The sequence below is a fragment of the Sander vitreus genome, chromosome 21 (assembly GCF_031162955.1).
Source record: "Sander vitreus isolate 19-12246 chromosome 21, sanVit1, whole genome shotgun sequence".
Lineage (NCBI taxonomy): Eukaryota > Metazoa > Chordata > Actinopteri > Perciformes > Percidae > Sander > Sander vitreus.
This window is the reverse complement of record NC_135875.1, coordinates 2,542,046-2,560,383: the sequence shown is the minus strand read 5'-3', so window position 1 is coordinate 2,560,383 and position 18,338 is coordinate 2,542,046. Positions and strand designations below refer to the sequence as shown.

Genomic DNA, 18,338 nt, shown 5'->3' with positions numbered 1-18,338 from the left:
AACAACAACCTTTTTCTTAGAAATTTCTTTCTAATTCCATCATAACAGAAGAGGCAGTTCTGACAAGACACGGGCTGAGAAGTCAACTTAGTCAAAGTTATCCTTTGTCTGTCCTTTAACCAGCCGTAGCCTATACCGGTGCAGCAGGTGTCCCTCCGCGGCAGGAGGACGTATGCTCATCGGCAGGGAAACAAACTACCAAACATGCCTTCTCACCTTGTAGACATTCTCTGTTATACGGTGCACCTCGTCGGTCCGGGACATCCTTGCTGGAGAGTCAGTCAGAACCACAAACTATGAATTCCCTTTTTTATGTGAGACTGAGATGGTTTTTTTTCCGAACTGTGACGGGAGAACTATCGAAAGGTGTTGGCGGGGAATCGCGTCTCTGGTCCGCCGGAGACAGAGAGACAGGCTCGTCTGTCCGCGGGATCCCTGCTTTTATAGGAAAGTCCTCCACTGCGCCCACACCGGCTCCCCACGCAGCCAGTTACAGTCCGTGGCTGTCGGCTGGAGCGCAGAGGCGGACTCACTTCAAGAGGGGCGGTGCTGCCTTCAAGGGAGGTGGGAAATATTAAGCTTATGAACTCCTCCATTGCTGGTGAAAACATAGGACAAGTTCTGTTAGATATTTTAATGTTTCCTACATCAAGGCAAGTCTTTTTTATAAGTAATTAAAGTTAGGGACCAAATCAAATGGCATATGTGTATCTTTGAATCTGACCATTCTTAGGTAAAGAAAGAAAAGGAAAACAAAAGTATATGAATATAAAATTATGATATAAAGTAAATTGTGTAGGCCTACTATATAGTGTTTTGTACAACAGTCTTATTAAAATAAAACACTGTATAGAATAGTATGCAAGTATAAAAATATATTTTATTAAATATAAATAGCTATGATTATATATATATATAGCCTAAAAGCCTTAATAATCTATATTTAGTGTTTCCTGAAGAAAGTCAGCATCTATCTATATTTTTTAGGACTGACCATTTTTGGCATCTTCACAAATTTTGAAGTCAGGTTGACGGGACTTTATCCTTAAATGTTTTAATTATCCTAGCGTTTATCACTAATTTTGTCCTAGTAATTTCATTTAAACATCTCCTCTTGCCACTCTGCTTTCTGCTTCTCGTATTAGCATTACTTATCTAAGTAGCTTAATGACTAACTCCAACCCAAAGCAGCAGAAAGTGCCACACTTGGACTTTACGGTGAGTCTGTGAATGCAGCACAGCATTTTTAAAGAGCCACGCCTCCTCCGCTGTGTCACACGCTGCCCACGCGCAGCCTCTGCTACGACCATTCAGAACAGAAGACCTGACCCAGCACCTCCAGACACATCAAGCCTGTGCAATACTGTATGATTATATCTATCCAAAAATCAAATCACTATGATATGTTCAAGATATTCCTATAGGCACCTTCCCTCAAATTTCCTGTGGCTGGATTTAGGCTGTATTTTAATAAATAAAACATCTGAGATACTATCAGCCGGAAGGACTGTTTGTGTTGACCATGCATTATTTAATATTCCCGTGAGAAGAGATAACTGTCTATTTGTTTACCCTGCTCTATATTTGTCTTTGGCTCCACTCCTTCTGTCTGAGTGGGCTCAGGTTGGGATGAGTGGGATGGAGCCACGTTTTCTTAGATTTTAAAGCCTTGTATGGTGGGTTGGGGAATCCCACACATCACGACAAGGGCGTGACTTTGGGCCAACATTAGGGGGTTTAGATCTCCACCTATCTAGTGAAAACGTTTATTTCAACATTGTGGGCGGGTGGGGGGCAAATTATAACCGGGGTGTCTGGTGGTAGCCTGGCTACGTACTGCGTCTGGGTTCGCGGTATATTCTTGGGTTTTCTCCGGCCACATCTTTACCGGTCCAATCAGCGAACAGAGGGAGTGGCTGAGAACGATGACGTTGAGGTCTTGCTCTAGTTTGAGTTGTAGTTCCGTAATGCTGGCGGAGAAAGATGTGAGCGAAGCCATTCGGTCCGTTGTGGCAACGCTGCCGAATATCCAGAAGTTAAAGCCCGACCAAGAACAATCTTTGCTGAGTTGTGTTGGTGGCCATGATGTTGTGGCCCTCCTCCCCACGGGGTTCGGGAACAGTTTGATTCTCCAGCTCGCTCCGTTAGTGGTGAAGGAGTTGGCTAAGGCTAACGCTAGCGATGCTAAGCCAACGTCACGACCAAACGTTAGCGATTGGTTATGGCAGATCCAGAGTGGCTCTGGGCAGATCCAATAGTTTTAAACTTCAACAGAGTACCCGCCTTCAAGGAAGTTAACACTTCAATGTCAATGGAGAGTGGCCAGACTCTCTGGACCAATGAAATGGACCAGAGTCTGGTAAGACCAGGCTAATGGACCAGAGTCTGGTAGGACCAGGCTAGTGTACCAGAGTCTGGTAGGACCAGGCTAATGGACCAGAGTCTAGTAGGACCAGGGTAGTGTACCAGAGTCTGGTAGGACCAGGCTAATGGACCAGAGTCTAGTAGGACCAGGCTAATGGACCAGAGTCTGGTAGGACCAGGCTAGTCTGGTGGTCGTCCCCCAGGAAATTTTGAGCATCAAATGCTGCGATATTTCTACAACAATTTGTGCCCTTTCTGCATGCAACTGTCTTTATGTATGTCAATATTATTATTATTATTATTATTATTATTATAATAATTATACTTTTTGCATATTCAAAACATTACACCTGTTTCGGGATGGGTTTTTTTTTCTTTACGAATTATGCGAACAAATGACGCCTATGCATCACGATCTGAATGATCTTTGAATGAGAATTTTTTTTTTTATAAAAAGCAGAAGATAAAAAGAAGACCGGTGTGAAAGGACAGTCACTCTTTTTCTATTCTGCCAATAATAAAGTGGAACCTCAGCGAACTACCCCAACAGGCTGATTTGGTTTTGATTGTCCCAGCTGATTAAAGCAGACCCCGAGGAGACCAAACTGCAGACGGTTAGTGAAAATGAATCAGGCATGTTTGATCTTCACCAAAGCAAACAGAAACACGGTCAGCGAGGCTACTGATTTATTCCTCTGCAACTATTCAACAATTAGTTTCCAGAATTGAATGTAGGTTTATGTTTTTACCGATTGCCAATCAGTCCATCTTGAAGTCTAATTATGCATAAACAAATCGAGATAATGAGTGTTAATCACGGTTAGTTCAAGTAATAAGCAGAGCCATAGACTTGAGACTCGAGTCGGACTTAAAGTCACAACAACGAGGACTTGAGAAAACTCCAAACTTCAAGTCTAAGATTTTGACCTGGAAAAAACCCAGAATAAAACAGCTACAGACCTTGAATATGTAATTCTCAGGACTGTGCAATGAAATGATTTGACACTAAAAACACAGATTTAAGAGGATGTTCAAGTACTGTGTCATTTTAATTGTCAGCGTTCAGACACCAGAAAGATTTGAAAGTAACTTGCGACTTGGTTTTGAAGACTTGAACTCAAACTGAGCTTCAGATTGTCTGTATGCAGAGCTGTTACTTTGACTCGAGTCAGATTTAAGTCACAAAAATGATGAGATGAGACTTGACTGCTTATTGAGGGGGTTTGCCATCCCCCTTGCACATAATATTCTGGGTTTTTCGACCGATGGCGGACTCGTTAGAGCGTGTGAACACAGCGTCCCTCTTTCATTCCTTCAACCAGCTTCTTGAAAAGGTCACCGTTGCCACTCCAAAAACCTGAAAGTAAATAGTCATAGTTTATGAGTTATAGTGGAAATGAATGATTCCCCTTTTGGCTGGGGACCCTGTGGAAACCTCTCAAGGACCTCCTGCCTTCGGGGCAGAGGGTAAATTGAAGTGTGGTGCCATTTTGAGCCTTGTTAGTGGTGTAGAAGTAATAGCGATTTACCCTCTGCCCCGAAGGCTAGCGTTATAAGCTAATCACCGGTTAGCTTGTTTCAAGATGGACACATTCGATTAGCAAGAAAACATATCCCAGAGAACGGACGTCTCACATTTGTACATTAAAACTGACCGAACAAACTGGAAAAATGACAAGTTGTGGTATTTACGGGGGGAGTGTATAGGCAGGAATGTTTCTTGGCTGAGTGCAGGACAACCATACTAGCTGTTACCCCGTCTGTTTCCGGTCTTGCTAAGCTAACTAGCTGTGTAGCTATATATTTAAACTAACTAGATTAACTGTGTTAATTGAACTTGAACTTTAGTTCTGTTGGCAGATTTTATTACTTTTGGATGAAGCCAAAGTTAGTCTTAAAACTTGACCTAAGACATTTTTTTTTAATTATTTTTGTTGGTATTTATAATAATAACTTTTATTTATATAGCACCTTTCAAGAAACCAAGGACACTTTACAGAATTACTGTGGCAAAGCTAAATGAGGTTGTAGGCTGTGGTAAACAGGTGTTGTTTCAGGAGTTTTTAAAAAATGCCCAGGGATGTAGCATTGCGGATATCTGCAGGGAGGGTGTTCCAGAGGGATGGGGCTGCAACACTAAAGGCTCTGTCTCCGAAGGTACAGAGTCTGGTGTGGGGAATGGAGAGCAGACCAGTGTCTGAGGACCGCAGGTTTCGGGGTGGGGTGTATGGATGGAGGAGGTCGGAGAGGTAATGTGTGGCCAGGGCATGGAGGGATTTGTCGGTGAGATGGAGGATTGTATATGTGTTGCAGGACTTAATTGGGAGCCAGTGTAGGTGGATGAGGATTTGGGTGATGTGCTGCCTTCTTGGTGGTCTTGGTGTGGGTGAGAACCCTGGCGGCAGAGTTTTGGACATACTTATTTAGAGTTTTATGCCTTGATTTGATTAAAAAAAAAAAAAAAAAACAGGGAATATGGAATAACATGTAACAAGGGCCCCCGGTTGATCTCAAACCAGAGACCTTGCAGAAAAGTTGAAAGACATTCTGGTATCAAGGCACTGGTTAGAATTGATTTTAAAACTGTTAACACAGCTATGCATGTATGTGTGTGTGTGTGTGTGTGTGTGTGTGTGTGTGTGTGTGTGTGTGTGTGTGTGTGTGTACACTTTCAGTACACAGTGAAGGTGTAGTCAGGTAGGCAAGGACACACACTCACACACCTACATACTTGAAGCAACCATTCAGCAGCATTTGACTCCCCTTCATGCCCATCCTACTCACCATCGTCCTCTCAGCCTATTTAGCTACACTTCAGATCCACGTCTGATTCATCAGCGTGGCGCTCTGACATTCAGGTTCCTGTTTGTGTGCGTCGCCCACTCCCACACACACCACCGGTGGTCTTGTAGTGCTCAGTCAGCTGACGAATGAACTAACCGCTCCATTCAAGTCAGTCCAGTAACAAAGACAAAGACGCCAATTCAGGCTCGCAACAGGTCCAAACGAAATGTCAAAACACATGCAGGCATTGTGTAATGAAAACACTTCCAAGGCTGTTGTAAGCAACATTTAACTAACTGATGCTTTAGTCCAGTAGGAGCAAATAGAAAGAAATGCAGATAGAAAGGGTTTAGATGGGTTATCTTGTCTAAATCTAACCTTCCAGCATCTTCATTTGACATTAAAAATCTAGGTTTGAGAGATGGCCAAAAGTATGTGTACAATGTGGTGCCCTGGCTCACCTGGCGCCCCATGTGCAAAGGCTTAGTCTTAGCCGCAGCGACCGCAGGTTCAATTCCAACCTGCGTCCCTTTGCTGCATGTCATTCACCCTCTCTCTCCCCTTTCCTGTCTGTCAGCTGTCCTGTTGAATGAATTACCCCCAAAAAAATCTTTCAATTATGTGGACAATCATTACACCCAAAGGCCAATGTGTTCTTGAAAGTTACTGAATCGAAATTGTTGTTTTTTTTGAAACGTGTGATGCTCCAACAGCCTCCAGCCCTCCACTCATCTGGTTTCAGACACCACATGTTGAACCTGCTGCAGGGATTTGCTCCCATTCAGACACAAGAGCATCACTGAGGTCCAACACTGATGTTGGTGATCAGGTCTGGCTCGCAGTCGGTGTTCCAGTTCATCTCAAACGTGTTGGATTGGGTTTAGGTCAGGGCTGTGTGCAGTCCTGTCTACTTCTTCCACACCAAACTGGGAAAGAATGTGTTTGTGGAGCTGGCTTTGTGCACGGGGACACCGTCGTGTTTATAGGCGTAGATTTTGGGGGTGTGCATACATTTGCCCCCCCCACCATCCACTCAATAAAAAAGTAGTCATAAAGTAGAAGTAAAGAGGACTTTTATATTCGACAAATTGCTAGAACGCAACACATAGACGCAACAATGCCTCGGGTGAAGTAGGCAGGGGGCGTAGCACAAAATTCTGGACCCTGTAGAAAGGCATTCTATATGGACCCCTCCCCGCATCCTACAGCTATTCATTCTAGCATCTTTTTGGGCCCCCCCCTCACATGAGGAGCCTTGGGTACTCAGTCCCCTTCCCCCCCCCCCAGTCCGACACCCCTGAAAGTAGGTGGTGGCAGTATGCAACCTCAAAAATAACGGTTGTAATCCGGCAACCACGCACGTTTGAAGCATGAAGTACCGAGACATTTCCACCTTAAATCGATGCAGAAAAGGTACAAATTGGAGCATAACAATTCACTAAAATGCAGGAAGTCCCTCCCAAATGTGTTAAATGTTAAACCTAACTGACGCCAGGTCATGTTGAAACGGAAAAGGGACAAACAAACTGTTGACAGTACCACAGTCTCCTGTAGCATTACATGTTCTGCCTTGTAGCATATGCACCGACTCAAACCAAATCACATCCCTCCCGACTGAAAATATTTGTCGCCATCTTGTGTTCAATTGTGGAACATTGTAATTGTGGCCTGCAGTGTGGCAACAGAGAAGATGACAATAAAAAAACTGTTTTATTGTAAAAAGAATGTACACACACACACAGAGAGAGAGAGTAAGGTACAATTTCCAAAACCTAAGACTACCGGTGTGATGCTGCGCCGATGAAATGACGTCTGCAGCCTGTCAGTATTAGTCATCAGTGTTTTCTTCTGTCTGTGAGATTAACTGATTTACAGATTAGTTCTTCAAAGATACACAAGCTTAAGCCTCACGAATGTAGGCCATCTTTTTTGGCTGCAATTTACCACAGATCTATACAAGCGAATCGCGTCACAGGAAAATAATTACAGGCTCCTGTGATAACACTCGGTGGGTAAAGACGTGTCAAGTTATTATTACATTGAAGGGATTAACGACTGTTGTCTGGGCTCCATAAGTAAACCCACAGACGATATGATTAGCCCGTTCTCCAATGACACTGAACTAATCCACAAGGGGAGCAGAGAATTAGATTAGTTAAGCTGCTAGAAAGGGGGTCAGAGTGAGGGAATATTCCGCGAACCGGATGCTTATGCAAATGTGTCGGTACTTTAGAAAAAGTTCCCCGGTGGGTCAAATAACTGAAGGCGAAGCCCGCCAGCTGGGGACGACTTGAGGCAGACAATGCAAAATTAAAAAGGGCTAGTTCACTAAGATTACAAGAAAAACATTTCATCACTCATGCTGCTGTCTGGGAATGCAGATAGTTTTGGTTTCATATGCCCAGATTTTAAAGTCTGACTGAAATCACATTGTCATTCCTTTTTGCAGTTAAAATAATGTCAGTGTTGGTCAATGTTTTTATTAATAAAATAATGAAAATAGGGTATTTGGGGGAAGTTCTCCATCTACGTAGACTCAAAGCTAACAGTATTCTGACCAGGGATGCACCGAATCCAGGATTCGGCTGAATATTGGGCTTTTTGATGAGGTTGGGTTTCTGCTGAACATTAGAATTTTTTTTCCACCGAACCGAACCCTACGCTTGCACTACGCTGGTCGACGTAATGACGCCGCCGCCGTTGATTACAGGAAGGTGTTTACGTAGGTGGAGCTTCAATGCAGCAGGCTGAGAGGAAGTGGAAATGGAACTTGTGAGCAGAAAAAGTGTTGTTTGGCAGTACTTTCAGTCAAAAGAAGGCCATTCAAGTCCAGCTACATGTTCAATCTGCAATGCTGATTAGTCTGGTGGTGGCGAGGACCCTAAACAATACACAACATCACCGCTGTTACAACATCTGGTATGAAACATCTGGAAGAATACGAGCTGAGCATGAAGGAATCTACAGACAGCAGCCAGAATGCAGCAACTTCAGGTACGGCAAAGGAAGGACAGTCACTGTTTACTTCATTAATGTGTTGACTGTGTTCATGGACTGAGGACGGGACGAGGACTCAGTATTCAGCAGAATCTTAACCAGTGGATTCGGTATTCAGCCGAACCCCATAAATCTGGATTCGGTGCATCCCTAGTTCTGACAAATGGGTGCAAAGACACGACGCGCCATCATGACACTGAAAAAATATATGGATAAATGTCTCCATTTTGGTGTGTCCTATGTTTTCTCAACATAGGACGTGATTTACAGAGCAGATATGTATGATGTAGGAGACAAAAAGAAAAACGGTTTGATTTCAGTCGGATCTCTAAATGGTGTGCACCGTTTTGCCAAGGTTTCCGTGGTGAACGACATGTTGACTGTTTAGCTGTGATGGCGTAGCATCAACACGTCTGGGAACGAGTGTTTTTGGAAATAATACTTTAACAGCGGTTGTTTTTTTTAAGAAGAATTGTGCTCCTCCTACTACGCTCGCCGTAGTGTCCCTGGGGCGAGGATGCGCGAGCCAAAAATGACGCCATTGTCTATTTTTGCGTGAAGACTTCGCGAGTTGTCATCGTATCAAACCCGGCCCCGTGTGAGATAAACGGCTGCGATTGGCCCGACCGGGGTCTGGCTGGCTGGCTGCAAATCTGCCTGAACAGAAGAGCAAAGAAAACACGAGCTCGTACATTCGTCTGCTTCCGAACGAGAAGTGTTCACAGCACGGTCTGTGGGTTAACAGCGTAACGATCTCTTTTAAGTCCCTTCTTAAAACATGCTTTCATCGGAGAGCCTTTCCTGATTTTATTTGAGCTTGAACTGTCTTTTATTCTTTTAAAAGGATTCTTTTCCTACATACACGTGTACAGGTTGTTAAACATCCGGTAGTTTTTATTTGTTCTTTTATAACCCTGATGTTTTTATTTCTTTTGAGAAGCACTTTGTTACACAGAGTTTAAAAAAAGTGCTCTATACATAAAGATTATTAATATTATAAAGATTATAAGTATTATAACGTGGGCATTGTATTCTGGAAAGAGATGTTTCTGCCGAGTTTTTAAAGGTGCTCTAAGCGATGTCACGCGTTTTTTAGGCTACAACATTTTTTGTCACATACAGCAAACATCTCCTCACTATCTGCTAGCTGCCTGTCCCCTGAACACACTGTAAAAAACACGGTCTCTGTAGACAGCCCAGGCTCCACAAACAGCAATAAAAACAAACATAAACAGTATTCCAGCCAATAACCGACAAGGAGGATTAGGGGGGGGTTGGGGTGCGGAAGGGAGCTGGAGGGGACGGGATGAGGAGGAGGGAGGGGCGAGCTAGTCTCCGTTTTGTTTGACAATACTTCGAACGTCAACAAGAAGTGACGTCACCCAACATGGCTTAGAGCACCTTTAAATTACATTTTTCAATTTCCTGAGCGTCACAAATGAAATCCCACTCACCTCCTGTTGGACTGACAGGAGGCACAAAACCCCAAAACCTGAACAAATCAAACCAAAACATGACGATAAAACTATGTGAGTGGATGAAAAAGTCTTTGAGTGATTTGGCTGAACGGACCCCCTTATAGACTAACAACATAACAATGGCCGACACATCCGTGCATTTAAGTTACATCAACGTGTATGTAAAATGACTTAGTGATGGACACGAATCGAAACAAAGGTTAGGCACAATTATCTGATCTCACAGGTCTTAAATGGTTCACATTTCTCCAATGAGTGGAGGGCGCCGCGGTGAACCGGTCCCTCTGTGTGTCGCCGAGCAGCGGCCGCGGATAAGATGGAGGAAGCCCGGTATCGGAAGGAGGCTGTGGCCGCTGCGTCACAGAGTTCTCCAGCAAATGTTTGTGTGTTTGGCTGCAGGTTAATGTTGGACTGGAGCGTCGTGGAGAAGATGTTCCCAGCAGCCGGCGGGTCGGCCGTGTTCCTACACAGCGAGCATCTCGCGCTCCTGCTTCTTTCTGGGACGATCCCTCTCTGAAACAAACAAACACATTCACAGACTTACGAGGTGGAGTATGGACAAACACTTCTGAGATTAGAACGATTGGGATTTTACTGAGAAACTCGGGATGCGCCACTCAGACTTTTTCTGTCCCGATACCTTAGTCTCTCTTTGCCAGACCTTCCTCCACAGCGCTGCGGAGGAGGGTCTGGCCTGTCCACACAGCATTCTGGGATGGGAGAAAAATGAAAAAATTTGACCCATTTTCAAAAAGCTTCTATATCAGAAATTTGGGTTTCTTTCAACCAAACTGTCAAAAAAAGTAACGTGGATTCCATACAACGCTCTTCACAAGTCAAATAAATGATCTGTTTCATTGAATATGGGTTTTTTATTCAATTTCATAGCATTTGAAATAAGAAAACAATAAATGAACGTTGAATAAAGGGAGAAAAATGTCAGAAAAAGATTAAAAAAACGTGGGGGGGGGGGACCAACTAAAACGTCAAAAAGCGCAGAAAAAAAAAAAAAAAAACAATCGACAAAAACTTTGGAAATAGTGACAAAGAAATTTGAAAAAAATGACAAAAACATCGAGAAAAGTGACAAAAGTGTAGAAAAAGACGACTAAACTGTTGGAAAAAAAAAAGTTTGTATTTTAAATTTTGGAATAAAAAGGTCAGAGGGGGACAGAGAAAAAGAGAACCAACCTGGTTTCTCCTCTGCGGCCTCTGGGACGTCTGGAAGCTCGTCTTCAGGAACCTCGGGAAGCTCGACGTCTCCCTGAGGGCGCAAACAGAGCGGAGACCACACATGAAGGGGACGGGAATGACAGAGACGTCAGTTCAATTTCAAACACATGAAGGGGACGAGAATGACAGAGACGTCAGTTCAATTTCAAACACATGAAGGGGACGAGAATGACAGAGACGTCAGTTCAATTTCAAACACACGGATGACTGAGCTAAGAAAATAAGATTTTTGGAGTCAAACCTCCAAAAAAAAACCTGAGTCTAACCGCACGTGTCCATTGTCCAGCTTCATGTCCCCGCTTCCCAGTCATTGTCTATGGGAGCAGCAATGCATGCTGGTAGCGCCGCGGTGACTTTCTAGGAGCGGGGGCGTCGAGTCGCCTGCTCCTCATTTGCATAAAGTTGAATCCAGGCTACTTTATGCAAATGAGGAGCGGCCGGCTCGACTCTCCGCCTCTCAAATACTCCCTAAATCTTTTAAAGTGACCGTTGTCGATCTAAAACGAAGACGGGATCAGCAATCAGATGATTTCTCACATAGAAAACTTGTCAGAAACACATTTCAGTGAACTATTTTCGTAAAATAAGAGAAATTCTCTGAACGAGCCGTGCGTGCAGGCTGAAATTCCCGGTGAGGTTTCTTTACGGAGAATAGGTGAGCTCCAGGCGAGCGGTCTGATGTGTGTAGAGGTCTGTGTGGTTATACTGTAGCAGGCTGGTGCCATTGCCACGCGATATGATAAAAGGTAAACATAGTTATAACCCAGTGGTTCTCAAACTGTTTTCAATAACGTACCCCTTGTGAATAGACTCTTTAAGCCAAGTACCCATTCATTATTGGTAGAAAAGAAAGTCTCTATAAGGAGGAACAGTACAGCGCTGTCAGCGATAGGTTTACTCAACAACAACTTGTAACTGGAAAACATTTAAATGCTGGTGAGAAAAGGAGACAAAAACTGTAAAAAAAAGACAAAACCTTGGAAAAAGACGGTAGCAAGAAGGAAGGAAGGCAGGAATAGGTCGAAAAAACGAAAAATTTCAAAATTTTAGTTAAAAAACAGTGACATCATTTCGAAAAAAGCGAGAAACTTGTAAAAAGTAGAAGGACAGTAGAAGGAAGGAAGGCAAGAATAGGTCCAAAGGAGGCGACACAAATGTCACATTTTTGGTAGGAAAAAAAAAAAAAATAGTCTACATAAAGAGGAACAATGTTCTGGACAACAAGCCTTGTAACTATTAAACATTTTGTTAAATATCTCACGTACCCCCTGAAGTCCTCCAAAGTACCCCTAGGGGGACACGGACCCCCTTTTGAGAAACACTGGTATAGCCGTTCCTAACGCTCTAGCTCTAGTGAGGCGCTGGCTGAGCACTCGTTCACACACACGGCGTCTGTCGTCACACATCAGACCGTCCAGTAAAGAACTGTCTGTCTGAGGCCTGAGGTAAAAAGTTAAGTCTGAGTCAACTTTTGGAGAAAAGCAAGCCGACGTCACCCCGCGGTGGACAACCATGTATTAACCCAATCATGTCGAAGTGATGACGGCGCCGTTGATTACAGGAAGGTGTTTACGTAGGTGGAGCGTTCAATGCAGCAGGCTGAGAGGAAGTGGAAATGGAACTGGTGAGCAGAAAAAGTGTTGTTTGGCAGTACTTTCAGTCAAAAGAAGGCCATTCAAGTCCAGCTACATGTTCAATCTGCAATGCTGATTAGTCTGGTGGTGGCGAGGACCCTAAACAATACACAACATCACCGCTGTTACAACATCTGGTATGAAACATCTGGAAGAATACGAGCTGAGCATGAAGGAATCTACAGACAGCAGCCAGAATGCAGCAACTTCAGGTACGGCAAAGGAAGGACAGTCACTGGTTACTTCATTAATGAGTTTACAGGTGAAGCAAACAAATATGTTATCACTTCCGCTCAAACCGCGATGAAAACGCCCACCAACCTACAATATAAGTGCACAATATAATAATCAATAAATAATATAAATGAGGCCATAAACGACATACAATGTGTGGCTCCTACACTGCAGGTGGCGAGAACACTAGTGTGCGATGCTGGAAAGAAGTGGGCCGATCTGTCTGCCGTCACAAAAAAAAGTGTGTGTCACAGTGGACCTGAAACCATAACGGCGATTAGACCGACCTGAGTGATGGCCTCCAGCTCCGCCAGCACGGCGTCTTCGTCTTCTTGTGAGAAAGAGCCGGCCAGCATGTCGTCTATTTGCTGTGGAGACAAACAACAGACAGCTTCAAACGTGTGTTGACAGAACATCTCTTAGCTATTCCACAGTCTGGGATGAAAACAAAGGGTGAGCAGGCCTATTCACTTGTGGCCCAGAGACTGTGGAATAAACTTCCCATTCTTATTAGGTCCCCCCCCCCCCACTGCTGAGACCTTTAAGTGTCGTCTTAAAACCCTCCCAATAAGAGAGTGTCCCACGTTCGACACCTTTAAAACAATGGCTCCTAGAAAACCAGAGGTGTGTGTGTGTGTGTGTGTGTGTGTGTGTGTGTGTGTGTGTGTACGTGTGTGTAACTCACCCTTTGGTACTCGATGGCATCTTGGGTTTCATCCATAATCCGCTCGACTTCTTCGACAGACATCACCTAACGGGGGGGGAGAAACCAGAGTGCATCAGTAACCATGGATACAGGGGGAGGATGTGACGCATCAGACGTGTGATCACACAGACACTCCATCGGAACCCTCCCAATCGCCTACCTCGTGCATTTTCTTCAGACATTCGTTCCCCACTTTCAGCCCTTGGATGACTTTCGTTTCGATCTGGGCGAACTCCAGGTCTTGGACCTGAAACACACAGAGAAGAGAGGAGCCGTCAGGCGCCGCGGGTGCACGCCGAGTGCCGTTTATTCACCGTGAATGCTCTCCCCGTCCCTCACCATGCGCTCCAGGTTGCCGATCTGGTTCTCCGTCTTGTCCAGAAGCTGATCCTGGTAGCGCTTCTTTTTCAGCAAGAGGAGCGCTTTCCTGTTTGAACCCAAAATACAGTCCAGTTAGAAGCACTTCATTAACCCTCGTTTTGACTTCCTGTCAACCATGCACTGGGTGTCCTCCGGTTCGGTTTGCCCGTTTATAAAACATAAAGTAGCCTCTCTTAATGATTACCAAATTGTAGGTTATATCTGTTTGGCCAACGTCATGAGTTGTTACCACTAGTTTTACACTTCTTTAAGGAATTGATGGTGAATAAACATCATTTACGTGAAATTATCGGTACATTACACAGAGTAAAATGAGCAGAAATTAGGAATGATCTTGATTAATAGTTAAGGTCAGAGAAACATATGTTTATGGATGATCACAGATCGCTTTGGATAGCGTCAGGTAAATGACATGTAATATATTGGCCAGAATCTGCCTTTATTTTTGGGGGGTGTCTGGGTGTCCTCCCCCAGGGAAGTTTTGAGCGTCAACGACTTCATTTCCTGTATTCGGATACACTTTGATGCACCAATTTACGGTGAAAATCCCTTTATTTAGCCTATTTGAAGAAGAAGAAAAAAAAAAAAAAATAATAATAATATATATATAAAAAAAAATAATGGCAAGTATGTTGTTGTGTGTCATTGGGCATTTTTAAGTGGGTATATGGAAATCCTGGAGCTGAACATGTATGAAACATTTCTAACATGAATATGGAATTCCTCTAGAAGGTTTTTTTCACCCCAAAACAAGATGACTCTGGCTGAAAGGACACAACACGTGACACGGAGGGATACGTCAGCTGTATCGACTGCGTCCTCATCCATTAGTGACCGTTCCTCTGTTTGCACCCATTCACTACACTGCTACACTGGAAGAGGTCTGCACACTCAACTCTTTTTTGCCATTTTTCAGCAGCTGCTTGGCCAGAAGCCTCTCCTTCTCCAGCTGCAGGTTGATTCTCTTCTGATACTGCCTCAGCTTATCTCGTTGCTGTTTCAGTTGCTGCGGAGACAAAAACAGAGACATGACCACACAAAACACATTTACACCCACAGGGTCTCCCCTGCCATTATAAGGTTTAGGTGCAGCACATAAGCTGAATGATCGAATGACTGGAGTTGGACTTATTTAGCTTTAAGTTTAGCTATAGTGGGTAGTTTCTGTCTCCCCCCCCCATGAGGAATTCTAAATAATGACAACAAAACTGTCGACGCGTCATGATACAAGCCTACGTGATCGCGCACCCCCTTTTTAGACACAGATACGGTGCTAATAACGGTCCACAGTGACGTGAGAAAGAGACGCAAAACTAGCACAAAGAGGCACAAACCGACTACAAAGAGACACCAAATGACCACAGAGACCCAAAACAGCCCCAAAGGAAACAAAAATTACCAAAAACCGGATACAAAGAGACAAAATCCTACAAAGAGACACAAAATGTCCCTCCCAAGCCCCAGTAAGTGCCTCTATGGCCGTGTGTTAACCTCCAGGGCCCCCATGCTCCCTCCCAAGCCCCAGTAAGTGCCTCTATGGCCGTGTGTTGACCTCCAGGGCCCCCATGCTCCCTCCCAAGCCCCAGTAAGTGCCTCTATGGCCGTGTGTTGACCTCCAGGGCCCCCATGCTCCCTCCCAAGCCCCAGATAGTGCCTTTGTGGCTGGGCATTGACCTACACGGCCAACAGCCTCCCTCCTAACCCTAACAAACAGGCTCCAAGCCTGGGTATTGACCTCACCTCCAAGCCCCAGTAAGTGGCGCTAAGACTGGGTTATCATCATAACCCTAACCCCCCGCCAAATACGTGCACATAAGTCTTCCACAAAGCTAGGGAAAACACTGCACTCATATATATTTCAAAATAATTAATTAATATTTAACAGCAGCATCTTGTTGTGCTCTACAACGACCTAACTGGCTTTAGAGGCTATAGCTGTCAGTGGCATTACAGGCAGCTCTGTCATACTCGACAGTAGCTGCAATCTGAATATTTGCAGTGAAACATGCACTTTTACGATATTTCACCAAAACTAGCGAGGCCTGACTTACCTTAGCCTGGTTAAAATCGGCACTTAACTAGCTGAGCACCACTTTGGTTAAAGTAGCTAAACTGTTTGCTACGGCTCAATCGTGCAATTTGAGGGGAGAACCAAATATGGGATTGAGTTTATCAACACACAAAAATCAGTATTCAAACAGTATTTATTATATTATTTTCGTGCCGAATTGAAGAGTAACTTAAAGAACGCTGAAATGGTGAGGTTATGTTGTATGAAATGGGTGTATAAGACTACTAATATGGAAGTTTGTTAAATTGCCACACTTTTTAAAGCAGTTTGGCGTGATTTGCTGCCGTCAATGAAAAGAACGTTCAGTGTCGAGGCTAATAACAATTAGTGATTTTAGCTAGCTAACGTTAGCTAGCTGTGACACTTACCAAAACCGCTTTGTCTTGTTCTGTCACTCGGGTTTGTTTCTTCTTTCCAAAAAGATTTCCCATTCTGATAAAGCATCACAGCTACACTCCCAAACCAGGAAAGGGAATATGAAACTGATCCGATTTGAAACTATTTATTCTAACTTGGAAGAAGCAGACTAGTGTAGCTTCTCCTCCATTATTTGTGTAGTCATCTGTTGTCCACACCCACATGAGGAAGTACGGTGTCCGAGCTGGGACAAAAACCGGAGGAACGAGATCTGGAAAAAATATCACAAATCATTTCAAAAAGGAGCCTTGACCTTTATTAAATCATCGAATAATACGGCCGCCTTGAACACAAAACAGAGACGTGAGTACACGTCACGTCTGCACCGACGTCAGTTTTAATAAAGTACAAACTGAGTGTAATGTTTATAGAATGATGAGTTTGTACCGCCCTCCAGTGGTCACATAGGGGAACTGCAGCATAGCATTAGTCAGACCAGCGTCAATGCATACATAACAGCCTACTGTGACTTCCGGTGATTCAAGCTTTTTATTCAGTTTTTCTTATTTCATTATACATTGCCTAGTTTAAAAAAAAATGTATACACATTTTAAGTTTCCTTTTTACAATTCCCTGTATTTAATTTATATTATAATTGTCTAAAATAGAAAATAATGGTGCACATTTCCTTAGTTTTTAACCAATTTGGTATAATGTATTTATTACTGTTATCATTATTAACATCAAATCTTTAAAAGATATTTTTTATTATTAGTTATTCGTTATGCCCTTTCCATCTCATGTCTCTCTCAGTAATTTGATTTTGATTTAGGCGACGTCTGCATTGACGCAAACTTTATGAACGTCTTGTGTTGCAGTTCTTGAATGTGGCCACTACAGGGCTCTCTTGACCTAGAATCTCACATTAGCCCGCGTTAACGTCACCAGCATCAGGGTACACCAAACATTACTGCATAAATAATGCAACCGCATAAATAATGAGGTGGAAATTTACAAAATAAAAAAGGGAAGTGTAGACAAAAGATGAAAATGTTTATCATACATTTTCCGGGTAGAGATGCAGTTACACACTGAGACCACTAGAGGGTACTGACCACTCATGACAGCTACCAACTCAAGTCAGACATAATAGCATAATATGACTTCCGGTAAAGACCTTCAAAATAAAACTTTCAAAAGTTAGACGTGCGGTGACGGAAGCAAATAAAAAATAAGAAAACCGAATAATGAAAAATGTAAAGTTTGTTAGCTGCATATTAAGTGGCAGCACTTACACTTTCACTTGCAGCTACGTGTTACTTTTTGCTTCATGCATTTTAAAGTAAAGCACATTGGGGTTACTTGTGAGATTTGAAATTATATTTGCCTATCCTTGCAGGAAAAAAAATGAACTTATTAAACTTGCAGGTGATGCAACATGGTTCCAAACTCACCAGGAGCTTTCTGGTTTGTCCATCATTAACAAAAAGGGCAAAACAATCTCTCGGATTAACATTTATTCATGAAAAGGTTGTGTAGAGAGTTCATTAATGACAAGTGTCCATCCAGACATGGGGTGATACAAGAGGGAAATACAGCACACAGCTAAACCAGTCTTTAAAAAAATAAAATCAGTGCACAGATAATCTTACAAAGATTGCATAATATAAAGAAAGGTTATAAAATTTCCCAGAAATAGTGCAACTTTACCACCACCAGGAAAACAAAATGAAACCTGCTCCACTTTCATTGCCAGTTGCCTGAAAGCTCAACAATGCCAAAGAAAAGTTTGGTTTTCTTTGTGTGAAATACTTCCGACTAACTGTGATGCTTTTTCTGTTCTTGAAGCAGGGGTAAGAGAAGTGCAAAAAAAGCTGATGTTATTTGGGCGGCTACATGTTACTGAAACTGACTGTTAAACCCACAGAACACATATGAACATCGGAGTACGACAAAGTTCAAAGAAATGTTTGCATTTGTGAACAAATACCCTACATTGCACTTGGGAAAGCAATTATAAAATATACTGTACATAGTGTTTAAATGACATCCCAAACACTCACCCATCCTCGCCACACACGTTCTAAACCTAATGCAGA

The 18,338-nt window shown here is 43.2% G+C and overlaps 2 protein-coding genes across 8 annotated transcripts in view; both read right to left on the bottom strand.

Moving 5' to 3' along the window:
* Positions 1-515, bottom strand: part of baiap2b (BAR/IMD domain containing adaptor protein 2b) — a 98,253-nt gene extending 97,738 nt beyond the window's left edge. For all 7 annotated transcript variants that reach the window (XM_078279412.1, XM_078279413.1, XM_078279414.1 and 4 more), the window contains exon 1: positions 217-515. In XM_078279412.1, coding sequence (XP_078135538.1) covers positions 217-264 — 48 coding nt within the window. In that variant the 5' untranslated portion in view covers positions 265-515. The remainder of the gene's footprint in view (positions 1-216) is intronic.
* Positions 516-6,839: 6,324 nt separating this feature from the next.
* On the bottom strand, positions 6,840-16,479 carry chmp6b (charged multivesicular body protein 6b). The gene is made up of 8 exons (XM_078279162.1): positions 16,251-16,479; positions 14,708-14,817; positions 13,770-13,857; positions 13,591-13,677; positions 13,410-13,475; positions 13,012-13,092; positions 10,815-10,887; positions 6,840-10,136 (listed from the first exon to the last, which is right to left on the bottom strand). The coding sequence occupies exons 1-8, from the start codon at positions 16,311-16,313 to the stop codon at positions 10,087-10,089; spliced, it is 618 nt and encodes a 205-aa protein (XP_078135288.1). The 5' UTR covers positions 16,314-16,479; the 3' UTR covers positions 6,840-10,086.
* Between the last annotated feature and the right edge of the window lie 1,859 nt (positions 16,480-18,338).